Below are 17709 nucleotides of genomic sequence, written 5' to 3'. Positions count from 1 at the left end.
ACAGTGGTCTTTTGGACAGTTCTTTGTGATTCAGTGTCATTCATGTTTTTTCTGGTATAGTTTTCCATCAAATTCCTCAAATCAATCTACTTTCTTTTTGCTGCCTATCTCTGCCTCTCTCTGTCTCTCTGCTTATCTGTTCTTTGTGGCTTATAGATCTGGGGATAAACTGTCTTTTTTTAAGGGTCATGCACCTAATGCCTCTCAAGACCCACTTTATCTTTGGTTCAGCCATTGTCCTCACTGGATTTGCACCATCCTTCCTGGAAGATATGTATCGTTTGACACAGGAGCTAATTTTCTCTGTGTCTGAAGGCTGAAAGTTTCTGTGGGATACCTTAGCTATTTTTCTGGAAGGGAGTAATGGCTTATGTCACTGTAACTAATTAAAAGACCAATCAATAGCCATTTGAAAGTGGGCCACTAGGACCACTGATAATGCTGTGTTGGTGTTCTTGGGGATGCCCTTTTTCAGTGAGACTGAACACAAGGCCATAAAAGCTAAGAAATGATCTGTTAAGTTGCCTAATCTCTCTCCTAGGCAGGGCAGGGCTGTAAACCCCACAATGTTTGGGACGGGCTAAGGTCACCCCTCACCAGCCGCACTGTCATCACCCAAGAACGACAGACCTACTGTCCTTTGGCAATGATGTTCATGCCTTCTGTCATATCAGGCACTGCGTGGAGGTCTGTAGGATGTTTTGCAGACACCTGCCCATTTTCTAATCCAGATCTGATGTGGATGTCTGTCTGTGCAAATCAGAGAGTGCACACAAACCAGTAAGTTCTGGGAAGAAACAGGGCCAGTGCCAAGCTAATGTGGCTTCTGGGCTCCTAAGAGCTGGCTTGTCAGCTAGGTGGGTTCACACACATCACCTTTTAAAAATCATGAGGATGTGTCCTTTAGCAGATCCCTGCAGCCCCTTGTACCAGCAGCCCACAGTGATCTGGTTCTGTAGTTGATCCCCTCCAGAAAAAGTGGGAGCAACTGACGTAAGTCTCAGGGTTCATCCCAAAGATGTTTTCAGCTCCAAAACAAGACCTGAGAGGAGAAATGTCTCTAAAGTAGTCAGCCAGTCCGGCTCCCTTCAGGGCAGATTGATGGCCTTACAAAACAGCAAGCTCCTGCTTAACTTCCAGGACATAAACAGGCCCATTTGCATGCCCTTCATCACAGAATAAGCAACCAAAGAGTGGCCTATCTCCTGGTATTGTCAGCTGCCATGTGGGTATCCCCACCAATGGGAGGATTAGCATACAAGGGCCAGTGGAGAAAACATATGATTTATCCCTTGTGTTGCTTTAGGGAAGAAGATAAGCACACACAGTCCCCACAGCCCTACTTCTTGCCTTCTACTGTACAACCCTGCCACCTTTTTTGTTTTGGAGTAAAAAAGGCCAGGAGGGAAACGTGTAATTTCTCAAAAACAAAACAAAATAAGGAGATGGAGACTGGGAGAGCAGTACTGGTTTCTCTTCCGTGGGTGCCAGAAAGAGACACCCTGAATCTCGCAAAACATTCACCAACACAGTTCCACCCTCTCCAGTGGCACCAACATGTCTCTGAATTGTACATCCTTCCCATTTCCTGCATCTGGAGTGGTACAGATGAGAGAGTTTTATTCCTACCTATCTTTCATTTCTCTTCTCAAACTGGGTGTGGTTGGTTGGTTCCCTTTCTTCTTTCTTCCTTTCTTTTGTTCTTCCTTTCTTTTGGCTTCTCTTTCCCTTTCCTTTGTACGTTTGTGTTCATAAGCAAAGTGTTTTGTTTTGTTTCAGTCTTTTGGTTTTAATTGCAGTCAGATGGCAGTGCCCCTTTACGGCATGACGCTCAAATGTTCCAAGTGTGGAGTAGTTTCTTCTGCTGAAGTTTCGGCCACAGCCACCAGTAACGCCATGTTAGTTCCTCTAATTTCAACTTCTTTTCTTTCTTTCTTTCCACCTTCTTTTTAATTTTTTTTTTTAGTTTATTTTATTTCCCTCTTTCATTTCCCAGCACTCACCAGCCCTTGTTTGCTTTCTCCCTCCATGTCCCTGCCCACCTCCCCACATCCCCAACTCTCCCTGACCTCATTCTGTGGGCCATGAGTAGTGTAGGGCTCCTGCTACATTCCTGGAGCAAAAGCTGATGGGCTGGATCCTGAAAAGCACTTTATGACATGCCTAGATTTAAGCATGTGAGCAGCCCATGGAAGACAGAGGGACTGTTCATTTGTTGCAAGCTGGATATATGTTTAATGTCCCTGTTTAATTTAGTTGTTGAAGTTACAAACTTAAAGATGTGGTTCCCATTAATTTAAATGGTAGATGGGGGCCTCAAACCCCAGCTTTGTCAAACACTTCAGCATGTGCTTGAGTTTTTTTACTCCAGAGGCTACAGAGCATTAAGTATGATTTAAGTGAGTTGGTGAATCACTTCTAAGTGTTTTTTTCTTTCTTATAAAAGGCTAGAGTTCAGTTTAATACCTCATAGGGCTGCAGTTCTGATTTGATAAGTCTTGACTGCCTCTTTCGGACTCCTGAAAGCACTTGGAATTAGTCCTTAAAATCTTAAAGCGCTTCATAGCTCTGAGTTACAAAAGTCAAATGCTGTTAAATCTCTTCTTAGATGCTGGTGGAGTTAGTTAAAAAAAAAAAAAAAAAAAGGAAAAGAAAATGCCAGAGCTTTGTTCTGCTGGAGAAATTGTTGCTATTTATATAGTTGGCTTTTTTCCCAAAGGTTAAGGTAGGAGGGAGAGTGATGAGGGAAGGTTTGTCTTTCTTCCCTTCCCTTTTTGAAATTTTATTATCTACATCATTTCCAAGTGATGCTAAATATTTCTTTTGATGTCTAAAGTAATCTGTGTAAAATGTGTGAAAGAAGCAGTCTCAAATCTAGACATTTGCAATTTGAAAACTCCTACCTTTAATTAATCTAAACAAAAATAGGCAGCTGAGTGCCAAATCTCAAAATGTAGAAATACAAAAGGAAATAAAACCACAAGGTTTTCTCCTTTTTTTCTGAAAACTGAGCCATTTATATAAAATCCAAAATAGTTTAGGGAAGAATGTACATTTCTGAATAGCAACCAATTATCATTAGAAAAAGAGAACAGGAAAAAGAACAGGCAATCACCTCTATTAAGAGCTAGCAGTTTCCATGAGATGCAAAACCTAAACAATATCTCATTTATTTTTCACTGCTGAAGTCATTTACTTACCTTCTGCAACAGTGCCCAGCTGAGATGGTGAGATGGCATTGGTCCAGACACTCATATCACAAGTCTGGAATTAGCAGGTCACTACATGTCCGTTTCCTGTGATGGCAAAGAAATGCTAAACCAGCAGAAGCTTTACAATTAATAAATTAGACTGTTGAGTAGGAGAGGCTTTAAGTTCATAGTAAATTCATTTTGAAAGTAAAACAACCTCAAATCCTTCCCATATTGTTTGACATTGGTCTGTCATAAATCACATATTCTGATTCATCTTCAAATCAGAAAAAAAAGGGGGATATGAAATTCAGATCTCCTACTTACCCTGCTTTTTTTGATTTAAGTGGTTTTATAGAAATTGGAGGGCTCTTTTAACAGGATATGTCTTTTTTTTTTTCTTTTTTCCCCCAGCAGATAGAATACTCTAGATGATAAATGCTAGTACTGGCTTTGTTGTTTGCCTTTGTCATGGTTTAACCTGTGGTTTAACTAAGAAGAAAGTTAACTCTATTCCAGCAAAGACCAGGACAGTCCTGAAGTGTCCTGTGTTCTTGTCCTTGCAAAGGGACCACTAATACCTGAATTAGTTCACTCAGCCCTCATCTACCCTTGTCGTCCACTCCAAATCTACTGCACATAAGGCTGTCAATAAGGCAAAGCCCTGATTATACTTCATACCACTGCCACAATTGTGCTGGCCTTCATCCCAGACACTGGACCAACTTTGCCATTCAGTTTTGAAGTCTTGTCGTATAAATCAGGTGCCATGAGGATTCCTGGGTCCTCTCTGACCTGGCATTCGCCATGGTTGTTTGGTAGAGAGCACATCAAGGTTGTTCCTGCCTTGCTCTTGCTGGGGTTGCTCATGCCCTGTCCAGCTTACCTCCCATAGGTTTCAGAGGCCCATTTCTGGTATAGCATGGCATGGAAGGATAGATCCTTTTGCCCGTTTTTCTTGGCTTTTGGAAATCATAGAAGTTTTGAGCAACTCTTCGTGGTAATATCTGTGTCTAAGAGAGAACGGGTCAGAGAAGAGGATGTGTAATTGAGGGAAATCAGGGTAAACCACTGATGGAATAGCAGGTAGTAATCATGATAGAAGTGAAAAAATTATGCACTGGAAATTGTGCAATTTCTCATTCTTGGGAAATGATAAAAAGGAAAGCTTTGGATGTCTATGACCTGTTAAGGGTTAGCTAGAATTGACAGGTGTGGGTTAAAAAACCCCTTCCCTTTAGGTTGTTCTGGAGAAGATGCTGGGCATATTGTGCCATTGGAGACTTCTGTTCCCACATTTCCTTCATTTTATTGCTGCCTGTTGGGTAGCCTCAGCCTGTGAAATACTGCCTTATAATTAATTTGCCTTTGCTGCCCATGAAATTTTTTTACTGGAGACAAGGAAAAAATATCTCAGGAGCATGCCATTTCTTTGTACTTGCTGTGAAAGAGGACATCCACTGCAAATACTGGACTGCGATTGGATGGATGGATGGACGGACAGATGGATGGATGGATGGATGGATGGATGGATGGATGGATGGATGGATGGATGGATGGATGGATGGATGGAATTTCTGCCAGGCCGTGCATTGCTAATATGGACTTGCAAGTTCTGATTATATGGAAATGTTTATCCCAGGACTAAGGGCCCTGGCACAATGTACTCTTCTTGCAGACAACCCACCCAAGAGTCAATGTCAGGGAGTCCTCATGACCCTTCTCATGTGTCGTCCCTCTTATGTCATCAGAAGCTCATGTATCAAATCTCCCATCTAAGAGATTTGCTCAAAGTAATTTCAGTCTTAGATGTCAAATTTTCTGCCCATTTCATGGTTCTAAGACTAATATGCATCAGTATTTCCATGCCTGGCTGGTTTTATGAAGGACACTGTTCCTCAAGAGAGTGTTCTCATAGTTCAAGGAATCTGAAATTGTGTGCTTAACCTGGGGATAATACTTGGGCCCTGCAGGTCCTTTCTTGGACTGTCAAGCAACAAATTCCCTTAGTAGGGGTGAATACTCAAGCAGTATGCTACTTCATTACCTGCCTGTCTCATTTAGAGGCATTTGATTTCCTGTTCCCCTAGTTGTATGGTTCAGATCACAGCAACTGAGAGAAGAATTGTCTTTTAGAGAAAATAGAAATAATATATTGTGTTTCTGTGTTGCCTGTGCATGGGAAGAGCATGCACAGAGCCCCCTTTTTTCTAGTTACATATTTCCTATCTTGGTTATATGGGCATTGCATTAAAGGGAATTTCTCCCAAACTGTCCCTAAAATTGGGGCAACTCTGTTGCTTTTAGGAGGAATACAAGTTAGAGGAGAGATAAAGCACGAGACAATAAATAAAGTAAATCCTTGCACTGTGGTTTTCCTGTAGCAGAACTGCTGTGATGCAGGACTAGCGCACTTATCAGAGCAGCGGGGCAGCACATGCCACGCTGTGCAGCATGTAGGAGCCATCCCTTGCCTTATGCGTTGGGTCCATCTACCATCTCCCTTTTCAGAGCTCCTCTCCAGGAGCTCCTTTCTGAATTATAAAGTTATTTTTCCTTCTGCTGTTTCTGTAGCTTATGGCACTGGCTGCCCTGTCTGTGTTGAGTAATGAGAAGAATTGATCACTTACCTCTTTATAATGGCCCTTTACATCTTTGTTGGCATGTCCTGTGTTTCCCTCTGCACTTGCCTTTTGTCAGGGTGCAGGCCTTTTAATCTGTGTTCATGTGGATCTTTGTTTCCAAAACCATTTTTTTGCTCTTTCCATCACTGTCCTCTAAGTGCCATCAGTTTATCCTGTTTCTTTTGTGAGGTTGAAGGCTCTCAAGGCTGCCAGCTAGCTAAAAGAAAAAAACAACAGATAGTTTTTGTCGTTTTGGCCAAAGACCATCATCTGCTTGTGGCCAGAGCTGGGGCTGCTTATGGGCTTTCAGAAGGCTGTCTTTGACATGCTAAAGCTGTGGACAGTGTTATCGTGTGGCCATGTCATCACACATCAGTGTAATTACATTTGGTTGCACGGTGCTGTGGCATTGCCATATCCCAAAGTAACTCCCTTCCTTTGCAATGCAGCAAGGAAGGTGTGGTAGGGAGAAACTTGACACTATAACTGTACTGCTGAGTAACACTGTCATGTCATGGTCATCACACAATAAATCAGCAACGTGCTTCCACGATGCAGTGTAATGATCTTCCCTTGATGTTGCTGTCACTTATCATGAGTGCTGTCATATATAGGAGTGTCTGCCAGATCTTGGCATATATCTGCTTTGTCTGAAGCAATACAATTCCTAGATTCATTGATCATAGATAAGCTGTAATGAAGAGTCACTATAAAGCAAATCATAATTTTGTTTCACATCACATGGCACCATAGCATGAAGTTTCTTAGGTCTTATAAGTTATTTCTTTTAAGGATGCACAGTACCTCCTAAAATACGGAGAGATAGAAAAGTGGCAGAAGTGTAAATTCTACTATGAATTCAGCTCACAGTAAGTAGAATTAAGGGCAATGTCACAGGAAAACCACTTATCTTCCCCTGAGTTTACTTCTAAAATTTCAGTCTTTATGTTTTGGGTTTTTTTTAAGGGAACTTTTTTTTTAATTTAATATTCCAAAAGATAAGCAGAGCTCTGAAAGTGAGGTTAGAGTAAGCTACATTCCTGTGACCTGTTGCCATCTGCTGCCTGAGAATAAAGATTATGCATTGTCAAGCAACATTTCCATAATGTTTTTAAGGGATGAATATTGTTGACAAAGCATCTGCAAAGTGAATCACAAAGAGAGCAGAAAGGCCATACTCTTATCTGATATAATTCAGTGCAACTCAGTTGGGATTTATTCCAAATGAATATGTGGCATAATACTGTTTTCATAATCTGAGTTGGAGGGGCAGATGGTGTTTTCATCCTCTGGTTGGAAGGGCAGAGATTTAAGTGGTGATTTAAGGTTGCTTGTGTTGGGAGCAGTAGTGAAGTCCATCAGGATGTCTTGACTCAGAAGGAAGTTGAATAGTTTGCCCATATGGAGACACACAGAGCAAGGGGCTGGGAAGGACTCACTGAGTCCAGCATGAAGACAGCGGGAGCTCTGAACGGAGGCTGCTGTCATTACAGATTGTTGCATCTTTGCTCTGGATAGCAAATAGGCTCCAGCGGTGCCTTGTTAAAGCAGGGTGCCTGCATAGTTTGTTTAAGCAGGTTTTGAAGACAGGGATTGAAATCTAACCATTTGCTAAAAAGAATCATAATTTATCTCCTCACAGCATCCCTTACAACCCCAAATCCACACCTAAATCTTGGATCCAGATCCAAATCATTGTCAAACTGATGTTGCAGTTCTTTTCAAGAATGGAAAAGCTATCCAAATTTAGATGGCTGGTTCAGACCTGTGCTTTACAGGCCAGATCCATTCTCAGATGTGTCTGTCAGGTTTTTTGTTTGCACATTGGTGGTAGTGTATATTAAGTGTATATACAGATTTGTGTATATTAAGAGTGTTCTGGGAGACAAGATAATTCCAGGAAGCAGAGTTGCCTGGTACAGACCTTTTCTAGCAGCCTCTATTGGCTTTGCCAGTTTTCAGCAATCGCAATTGCAAGTTGCTACTGGAATGACTTCATCTACCAAACCACATATCAGCATGTTGTGTTTGCTGATGCTTGCATGGAAGACACATCTAGAGTGGCATGTTATGGAGCAAGTCTTATCTTTTCATTTGGCTTTTCTGCCTCTCTTGAGTTTTTTTACTGCACTTAATTGCTTACCCAGTTTTATTAATGCACCACCGCAAATGACAGCAAAGAGAGATTTCAGTATAATGAGGCAGATTTCAGAGGGCTGAGGGAGAAGTGGAATAAAAATGTCTGTTTAGGAGTTGTTTGGTTGAGGGCTGTCTGGCTGATGCTTTTTAAAAATTATTATTTTAAGGTAATACATTGAAATTATAGTTCATATTTGACATTGAAGAACATTCAATTTGTCATCCTGTATAAAACCACAAGGCATCAAATTATGTCACGGCCTTTACCTTACATAGAAGTCTCCTAACGCTTCTTTAAGTCGAAAAGGAAAAAAAAAAAAAAGTATATTCCACTTACCTGCTCCGTTAAGTAAATTGCGTTGCTTAATAATACCACTAAGGAACACATCTGAGTCTGGACAGGTTGTATAAATATTTGCAATTAGAGTATCGATATGACTATAAAAATAACCTGTCATTTCAGTATGTGGTCATTACAGCCGAACAGATGTAACAATCCTTGCAAAACACTTAAGTGAAGCCAGGGCATTATATCCTGATGTCCATACCTGTGTCCAAGCTCCAGCTTTGTTCAGGTAAAACTCTCACTGAGGTCTGTGAGAGCAGTACCTGGATAACCAGCAAGTAAACATTGTTAAAAACTTGATCATATCTCAGAAAATGGTAAGCAAGTCCCATGTAAGTACTGTAAAGTGTGTGTCATGATATCTGTCCTGTAATTTATGGTGTTACTTGTACTTGTTTCTTAGTATATAGGCTAAGGTTTTCTATTCTGAAAAATCTTAAAGCTTAACTTGTTTTTCAGCTTATGCGTAAGTCTACTTAATTGTTTGATGAAAGTCCACGGAGAAATTCTCCTGGTACTCCTAGTGCACCAGTTCTGCCAAATATTTAGGATGACTGACAGCTTAAAATCTCCCTAGTAATCTGTTAAAATTGCTTGGGACCCTTTTTGGTCAGAGAACAGAATGACTAAATAGTCCACGCGAACACAGCTGCTTTCCCATTTCTGTAGCCATCATTCATGGATAAAGTGGCGATTCATAGGGCAGTGCTTGCATTACAGAAAACTGTTTTGTCTGGTTTTCAGTCTTGTGAATTAAGAAGTGGCTTGAATCTGAAGTTATTTTAATCCAGAATGTCCACCCAAGAATAAAATTATTTACAATAATTGCTAAAAATAAAAACAACTGTAATTTCTTTTTTAAAGCATTCAGCTGGGGAGATCACACAAAAAGGAGAAATTTTTCTGTTCACAGAAAATTTGGATCAGGTATCAGTTCTCCTGATATTCATTGATGTAGTGTTGTAGGGACCATCAACTGTAGAGTAAGGGACCAAGAGCAAAATACCAGTCTTCACATCAGCTCTATGCTTGTCCGTTTTAGTCACTTGAAACCGTGACACATGTCCCCAGTGTTGGTGTCTTCCATGTGCTGTGGAAGTCCAAGTGTCTGTAACCCAAGTACCAACAGGCATCGTGACAATCCAGTCTCTGCTGCAACTGTTCCCCTTCCCTTTGGCAACCTACAGTGATTGTATTTTGTCTCCCCTCCTTGGGAAATGCCAGATTTGTGGACTAGTGGCATAGAGTGGGAAGGGTGTGAAAGGGGGAGTGAGGTATCTGCATCCTTCCTCCCTACCTCAAGTTTTATGCATGACTGCACCATTGAAATGTAGTCCCTCCCGTAGAAATGTGTCACCTGTTTTGGTAGCGTGAGTGTGCAAAGCATCTTCCTGCTTCCCTGTGACAGGGACTCAGAAGACATCTAGCACAAGTATTTGTTTGCTGAAGAAGTCTTCTGAAGCCCCATGGGATCAGGAGGCTGAATTAGCATCCCACGTGGAAGTGCGTGAGGCTGAAGTGGAACTGAATTCTCTTTTCCTCTCCCTTGACAGGGCATCCCTTTGGAGCTCCTGCGTGGTCCTACCTCTCCTGGCTCTCACCTGGATGTCTGCAGTTCTGGCAATCACAGATCGGCGTTCAGCACTTTTCCAGATCCTGTTTGCTGTCTTTGACTCATTGGAGGGCTTTGTCATCGTTATGGTCCATTGCATACTGAGGCGGGAGGTGAGAAGAATGAGTCGTTCTCTTTTATATAATCAACACACTTCCCGTAGAAAACATCTGAAAAATGTCCAGTCAGCCTGGTAGCTTCTCTCATGCCACAAATTTTTCCCTTTGTGTAGACAGTGACCACAAAAACGACTGTGACAGTATCGGTCAGAGGGAAGGAGAGATGAATCGATGGTTGCATGCTGAGTGTGTCGCAGAATGGAATCTGGGGGAACAGTCTTAGATTAGCTAACATGTCAGGCTTTGCTTGTTTAATACCAAAATAAATATTTCCAGAATGTTTACACCCTGCCTCTGAAAATGGAATATTAAGGAAAACAATTAGTTTGTTTGATATCAAGAGGGGCAACTTACACTGAGATTTACAGAATGATTGTATGTTGGCATTAGCACCTAGATATTCAAGCTAGAGAGTAAAGCTGGCAATAATCAAGCAAGGAAATTGAGTAAATTCTCTCCAACCTCCCTGTGGAGGTTTAAAATAGTAAATTATATCAGGGAAGAAAAGGACGAGTCTTTTATGTTTCTTTTATTCTTTTCATCCTACTGAGTGGATAGACTATTAATAACAGAGACAGGAAGGGTTGGGTTTTTTTCAATATTCATTTTATCTTCTTACAGCTTCTTTAAATTAAGTAAAACAGATTAATTTCTTATGTCAGGCCAATGAAATCAATGGAATTACACCACTAGCTTGGCTGAGACTCCTTCAACTAATTGCATTATGAATATGGGCCAGTATTTAACTCCCATTTTAGTCACTGCCATTTTTTTCCCCATTGATTTCAGTGAGGTTCATATCAGTCATATATTATGGCTGATAAAGGATCATAAACAGACATTGTAGACCCCAATATAGCGATTTATGCAATAACATTTATTGTAAATCTATTGCAAGCTGCAAAATAGAAGATTTTTAGATTCCTGATCATATAAATCAAGGAACTAGAGGTGACCAATGCAGTACCCAGGATACCTGTAAAACCTTTGATTTGTTCTGTTAGTCTGTGAGATATGTAACATCTAAGCCATTTTAAATGAATACCCGAACGCTACTAAAGTAGTATCCATGTTCTTTTGATCTACCAAGGACTTTTTTTCTCCTCCCTTCAGCAGAATTTAATATGATTTGGTATTTCTCTCTGACTCTGACTTTTGCAAATCCACTTGTTCCTGCAGGTCCAGGATGCTGTGAAGTGCCGAGTAGTAGATCGTCAGGAAGAGGGCAATGGAGACTCAGGGGGGTCATTTCAGAACGGACATGCTCAGCTAATGGTAGGGAAAACTACCACCTAGTCTGTTATTAATGGATCTATGGGCATTTTTAACTCCTAACTGATAAACAAAGGGCTCCATCCGTCATATATTTTGCAATTGTCATCCTTTTTTTCCCAAAACATTCTATGATTCTGATTCTACGATTAAACCTGTGCTTGAACAAACAGCACTTAGCATAGGCTTTTTCACACAAGTCTGGTTTCTTTTCATTGTAATATTAAGGGGCTCAGACTTACACACGAGGTTGTGCAGGCATCTTGGTAAGATCCTTTCTTTCCTGGAAAATACAAAGCCAAAATATACCTCCCAGCTCTTCCAGACCTTTTCATCCCCATCAAACTGCCTTGTCCTGGCTGGAGCTAGGAGGCAGTAGTTTAATACTGTTTTAGTCACAGAGTGTTGGGTCATTATTATAAAGATGCTGTCTCAAAGGGATTTGTTTCTCTCAAAAGCACACTTGTTTACATTGCTTCGCTTGGATTACAGTTTAAGCACTGAAAACCTTGGTCCTATTGTGTAAGTCCTTTACAAAAAGCCTAGATAAGGCTGTAGAAGAATAAATTATAAGAAATTGTCTTGCATCTGCTTTATTAGTGTTATGATGTAGATGATACAAGAGGCATTTGATTTCTGAGGTTGGAGTAAGGACATCAGGACAATCACAAGATTTGAACAAATTCCAAAAATGTCTAGTTAATATTAGACCCATATCATAACCCAAAGGTATTTTTTTTGCAGTCACTCCTGTGCTAAGTAGCTTGTGCTTGGGAACAAGGTCTCTTCTCAACCACAAGCACAAGACACCGAGACATCAAGAGAGATATATAATTCTACCTGACCTCACAGGTGTTTGTTAAAAACAAGTGCCTGATTTCTAATTTAAATGCGTAGTCTTCTTATTTTCGGACAGGTTTGCTATGCCTATTTATGCATAATTAGAAAGCCCCTTGCATGCCTAGTACTTTTTCTCCTTCAATAATAGCATAATCATATCAGTCTCAATCTTCCGTTCAATAAGTTAACACACTGAATTTTTTTATTCTCCCACTGTAAGACATTTCCCTTCAAATTATTTATATAACCCTTTTGCACATGCCCTTCAGACACTCACCATCCTATTAAAATGTGGATGCTATATTTGTTACTCTATTGTCACCATCCCAAGCCCTATATTCTGAAGTTCCCGATTTTTGTCTAACACCCAGTTTTGATTCATTATCAACCACCTTGCAAAGTTCTGTGTCAACTACAAGTTTTTTAGCAATGTATTTAGCAAAGCATTTACTTCTGCACTGTTGATGGATGTATGAAGTAGAGAGCTTACCATCAGTTTCTTCACATTCAGGCACAAAAAGGTCTGCAAACTAGACATGAATGATGACTCTGCACTGATATTTTTAGAGGGGTACAATGTTACTGTATAGCGACTGAGTTCTAAAATAACCAAAGAAATCAAAAACTTTGCAGGCTGGCATTTTTGCTGTTACCTTTTGCAGTAATCTCCAAATCTGCCCAAAAAGTGAAAAGAAGCTTAGCTGAGTAGAACTGTTTTCCACAAAATCTTGTTGACTGGTATTAAATATAAACCTATCTTTTATTTATCGGTAGAACTAATACAGGCTGTTTGATTACTTTTTTTCTGGAACTCCTATCATGAAAATGAGATTATATTTTTCTGTGTCATCCCACTTGCCCATTTAAATGTTAGTTCAGTCTCATTTCTCTTCCATTCTTTCCAGATTTATTTGATATCTCAAATAATTTACTAAGAAATTAGCCTCAAGAAGGTTGAGCTAATTCCTCAAACAGCTCTTCAAAAACTCTTGGATCTCAAACTGCTAATATGAAAGTGTTTATCACAGGAGGGGTGGGCATTTTTTTTCCCCACACTCTTCATAGTATTAAACTGGAATGCATTTAATCACATTAATACAATTATATTAAGTGTCTTCTTTGTGAAATGATACTAGAAATAATCAGTGAACTCTTCTCCTTTTTGCTAGTCTGTGGCCTTTCTATTACTCCATGAAAACTCATGACCCACTGTGACTCAGTGTATACAGTTCTTTGAAATGTTATCTGCTAAAAGCTTTAGAAAAAGAACTAATGCATACTGGGAGAAGAAAGGAGTTTCACTTGAGTGTACAGACAGCTTGAAAAAGTTATTCAGCCTTTGTACCTGCAAGGACCATTGATTTTATATGTTGAGTTTCAGAAGCAGAGGCTTGTTTCCACTTCATGTGACTCGGTGATAGATCACAAGAAAGCCCAGTGGGTATGGAGCATTCTCAGCGGCATCCCCAATCCTTAAAATGATTGGAGGGGAATCCACTTAGACTAAGTGTAGGGTGATGTATCCAAGGCAGATCAGGCCAGGAACCTGTCCCCTCTTTTTTAGGAATGTGCATAAACATTTTCCAGGGATATATTTTCATCTGGCAGCACAGGAACTAGCGTATGGACGACCAGATGAATCTAGTTGAAAAGCAACGCTGCAACTTTACCACTGCCTGAGGTTCAAAAGCCACAAGTGGAAAAAAGTGGTCTGTTTATCATGTTTCAAAAATCCAAGCAAAACGTATTTCCTCCACTCTTCTGGCAATGGTCGTGTCTGCCTCACTAGTTAAAGTGGAGTTTTGCATTTTCCAAATGGCTTTCTTGCCCCCACGCCACACCCCCTTTTGATGACGTCCTTTGTGTTCTCTGTCTTTCAGACCGATTTTGAGAAAGATGTGGATATGGCTTGTAGATCAGGTGAGCACATCACAGGTGAGAATCAACAAGTGACCTGGTTTGGGGATTGAACTAGGCCATTTTTTTTTTTCCTTTCTGTTTTATTTGTGTGTGTCTTAGTGGTTTGCATGTACTTGTCTGAGCTGCCCTTACTCTGAGCCCTGGCCAAAAGAAAGCAACATCCCCGATTCTCCTCTATGCTTTGCTTAACCCATTTCCCTGTAGCTCTTTTGGCTTTTTAACTAAGATTAAGCCTCACCTCCAAAGTATTATTTCTTACCTATGACCCATGTAACGCAGTGGCAGAGAAGAGTATCAAGGAAGAAGAGATTGGATCCATCTCTTCCTACTGTGGTCCTCCTTTGCTTTAGCAAGCCCTGCCCAAGGGGCTTACACCGGTCACACCAACCTCAGAGAGCTGAAGGTCTGGAATGTGGAGAGCCTTCCCACCACTCCACCTGGCTCCATGCGCACTTCTAGTGCAGTTGGAAGTTGCCTGTACATAGGGAGGTGGGTCAGGTCTCTCTTTTGCCTGCACCTTTCTGCTGTGTGTTCAATCACACACATTCATGCTGATCCTGAAGATCTGCATGAGTTGACAGTCCCTTTCTGCAATAATCCCCTTTTTTCTCAGTCCTCGGGGGTGTCTGCGCTGTCCAGATTCTCCTTTGCTACCTGTTTGTCTCTGCAGGTTTCGTCCTCTCCTGCTCCTGGCATGCCTGACCATTTGGCTGGGTTTTGGGTGGTTTTTTTTCCTTACCTTTTGTAGATATTTAGGCTATCCTTTATCCTCCCAGACTTGACTGCTCTCCCAAGCAAGAGAAATACCAGCTTGCTTGGCGCTTCCACGTAATTCATATCTTCCAAACCAGGATCTCCCCTAGTCAAGGACAGTACATTCTTCGTTCAGTTGCTTGGGAAAGCTTCTGTCTGTCTCTTTCCTTCTTTCCTTCCTTTCTTCCTTTCTTCCTTTCTTTCTTTCTTCCTTTCTTCCTTTCTTTCTTCCTTCCTTCCTTTCTTTCTTTTCCTTTCTTCCTTTCTTTCTTTCTTTCTTTCTTTCTTTCTTCCTTCCTTCCTTTCTTTCTTTCTTCCTTTCTTTCTTTCTTCCTTTCTTTCTTCCTTTCTTCCTTTCTTCCTTTCTTCCTTTCTTTCTTTTTCTTTCTTCCTTTCTTCCTTTCTTCCTTTCTTCCTTTCTTTCTTTCTTTCTTTCTTCCTTTCTTTCTTCCTTTCTTCCTTTCTTCCTTTTTCTTCCTTTCTTCCTTTCTTTCTTTTTCTTTCTTTCTTTCTTTCTCTTTCTTTCCTTCCTTTCTCTTTCTTTCCTTCCTTCCTCCTTTCTTTCTCTCTTCCTTTTTTCTTTGTTTCTCTCCTTCTGTTTCTCTGTACACATCTACCTGTCCTTTCATTTACCTTTTTCTTTATCTAATCTATCATTTATCTATCTGCTTCTAATGTATTTTATCTATAATTCATCTTTCTCTCTATCTTGCAATCACTTATTTATCTCTGTCCTCAGCTGTCTGTCTTGCTGTAGTTATTTATGTATTTCTATCTCTGTCAACATTTATCTCTGTCACTGTGTTTCTGTGTATTGTCTATCACTGTCACAATCGTTTATCTATCTAATATCTATCTATATCTTATTTATGTTTTCCTGTCCTTCTCTCTGTCTCACTCCCTTTCCCTATGCTTATCACAGTCACAGTATATTTATCTCACTTATCTCTGTGATATCTTATTTCATGGTCTCTTTCTGTCCATTTATCTTTTTTCAGGGTCTGTCCATTTTTTCTTTTCTGTTTCTCTGTCTCACACTCTCTAATCTAATTTTAGCTGTCTCCCTTTTCTCATTTGTCTTCCTTCCTTTTCCGCACCAAAGATCTCAGTTAAAAAAAAAAAAAATCACGTGTGGAAAACATGCGTGTGAGACCACGCCTGACTTGAACGCATGTTCAATGAACGTGCATTCAGGCTGGGTGTTGGCACACACAAACAGCTACACAACCAGCAGCCCACCTTGAGTGAGACACCAAGGCAGACCCTGGGCTCCTGCAGTAAAGAAGCCTTTCTGGACCTGCGACCCAGCTTCTTGCTCCTCCCAAGTTGAGCTTCCCAGAGGAAAGGGAGGAGCTGACTGCTTTCACATGACTTCAGGGCAGAAGCCGCTGGATCAGCAGCTTGTTAACAGCCTAGGCTTCCCTTTCTTTGCCAGCATACAGCTACACAATTTGTTTATTGATGTCTGCCTGAAGAGATATTCCTGCTCTTAAAACTGTTAGTATGTGCCAAGCCGTTAGTAGCAGTCCCCATTTCAGAGGCCTTTCTATATGGTGCATCATCTATGCATTCTGCTTATTGAATAATAAAAAATAGAAATCTGTCCATTGGTTTCTGGCCATCATTGCTCTTGGAGGCACCAGCTCTCGTGTTATGACAGATGGGAGATGTGCCTGATACCACTCATAACCTCCTCACTTAGATTCACTGATAGGATCAGGTCCACAGCTCAGTGTTGAAAGCTCACTCCACTCCATGCTTGGAGACTGCCAAGTGCAAATCTCTCCAAACCTACTTTCTGCAACTGACATGAGCATGGAGAAGAGCCTGGATCAATAAACCTTACTGACACTCCCAAATGAAGGGTTTGACTTCAGTAACATCATCCCGCGGTGTATGTATGCTGTGAATACGCTGCAACGCTCTGATTTATCCTAGCATGTCCTCTAGCAATGTCAAGATGACCACGGCTGCCATAGTTACACCCATTGTGATTAGCTTTAAAAGGTTTTTAAAAGTTCTTTTCTTCTTCTTGGTATCCTTGTCATCCTGCTCTGCCTGCTCTGTAGTCTTTGAGGGGAGCTTTGTTCTTCCGGTACCCATCACTCCCAGTATGAATTGGCGGAAAAATTAGTGTCCTCAGTCCCATGGGATGCCTGTGTCATGTCCTGCCTCTGTCCCAGGTGGAGCAGCTGAGGAGTGTCACTTACCCCAAAGAATCTTGTCTCTAGTCCATTGAGAAAAAAATCAGTGAAAGGACCTTTTTTGTTATTTCCTTCTGAGATGAGTGAAAGGGGAACATGCATTTATTTCTCCTTTTCTGTGCTGAAATATTGGGTAAGTAGCCTTCCGTCCCCACCACTTTGCCCCTGCCCCACAGTCTGTGATCTCCATCCCCTGGAGACATCAAGGCTGATGTCATTATCTTCCTAAGGTCTTTGCTGCAGCCTGAAAGCAACTAAGCAATAGATCCTTATGCCTAGAAATGTTTTGTTGTGGACAGTGCTGTGTGGGAGTGAATGTCTCTGTGTCTTTTATATACCTCCTAATTGGCATGTTCACCTCATCCTCCATTTAAAGTTTTCCTCTCCTATCAAGGAATATTCATGGCACTCCTTTCTTTCCTCAAGGGAAATCGAAAAACACTAAATAATTAGCTCTTGCAAAGACTGCCATGTTTGCTAGAATGTAAAGCTCTTTCAGAGAGCAGTTAGAAAATTATAACAAAATGTGAATTTTAAAATACCAAATTATTGACACTGAAACTCTTCAAGGGAAAGAGCAACTTGAAGTAGTTCAGTGAGTTAAAAAAAATAAATTACATTTAAAATAATTGATAATGTTGCATTTCAGTTATTTTCTGAATCAAAATAATTTTTAGCATGAAAGCAAT

General features: G+C 40.7%; 1 protein-coding gene across 5 annotated transcripts in view; it reads left to right on the top strand.

The window, feature by feature from the left end:
- Window positions 1–17709, top strand: part of ADGRB1 (adhesion G protein-coupled receptor B1) — a 294612-nt gene that overhangs the window by 259237 nt on the left and 17666 nt on the right. For 2 of the 5 annotated variants that reach the window (XM_037381501.1, XM_037381499.1), the window contains exons 25-28: window positions 1800–1898; window positions 9854–10025; window positions 11211–11306; window positions 14024–14078. In XM_037381501.1, the coding sequence (XP_037237398.1) occupies window positions 1800–1898; window positions 9854–10025; window positions 11211–11306; window positions 14024–14078 (422 nt within the window). The remainder of the gene's footprint in view (window positions 1–1799; window positions 1899–9853; window positions 10026–11210; window positions 11307–14023; window positions 14079–17709) is intronic. The other 3 variants (XM_037381500.1, XM_037381503.1, XM_037381502.1) reach the window with 3 other exon arrangements.

Source organism: Falco rusticolus, chromosome 3 (assembly GCF_015220075.1).
Source record: "Falco rusticolus isolate bFalRus1 chromosome 3, bFalRus1.pri, whole genome shotgun sequence".
Lineage (NCBI taxonomy): Eukaryota > Metazoa > Chordata > Aves > Falconiformes > Falconidae > Falco > Falco rusticolus.
The sequence above is the reverse complement of the archived record's forward strand: the minus strand, read 5'-3'. Positions and strand labels throughout refer to the sequence as shown.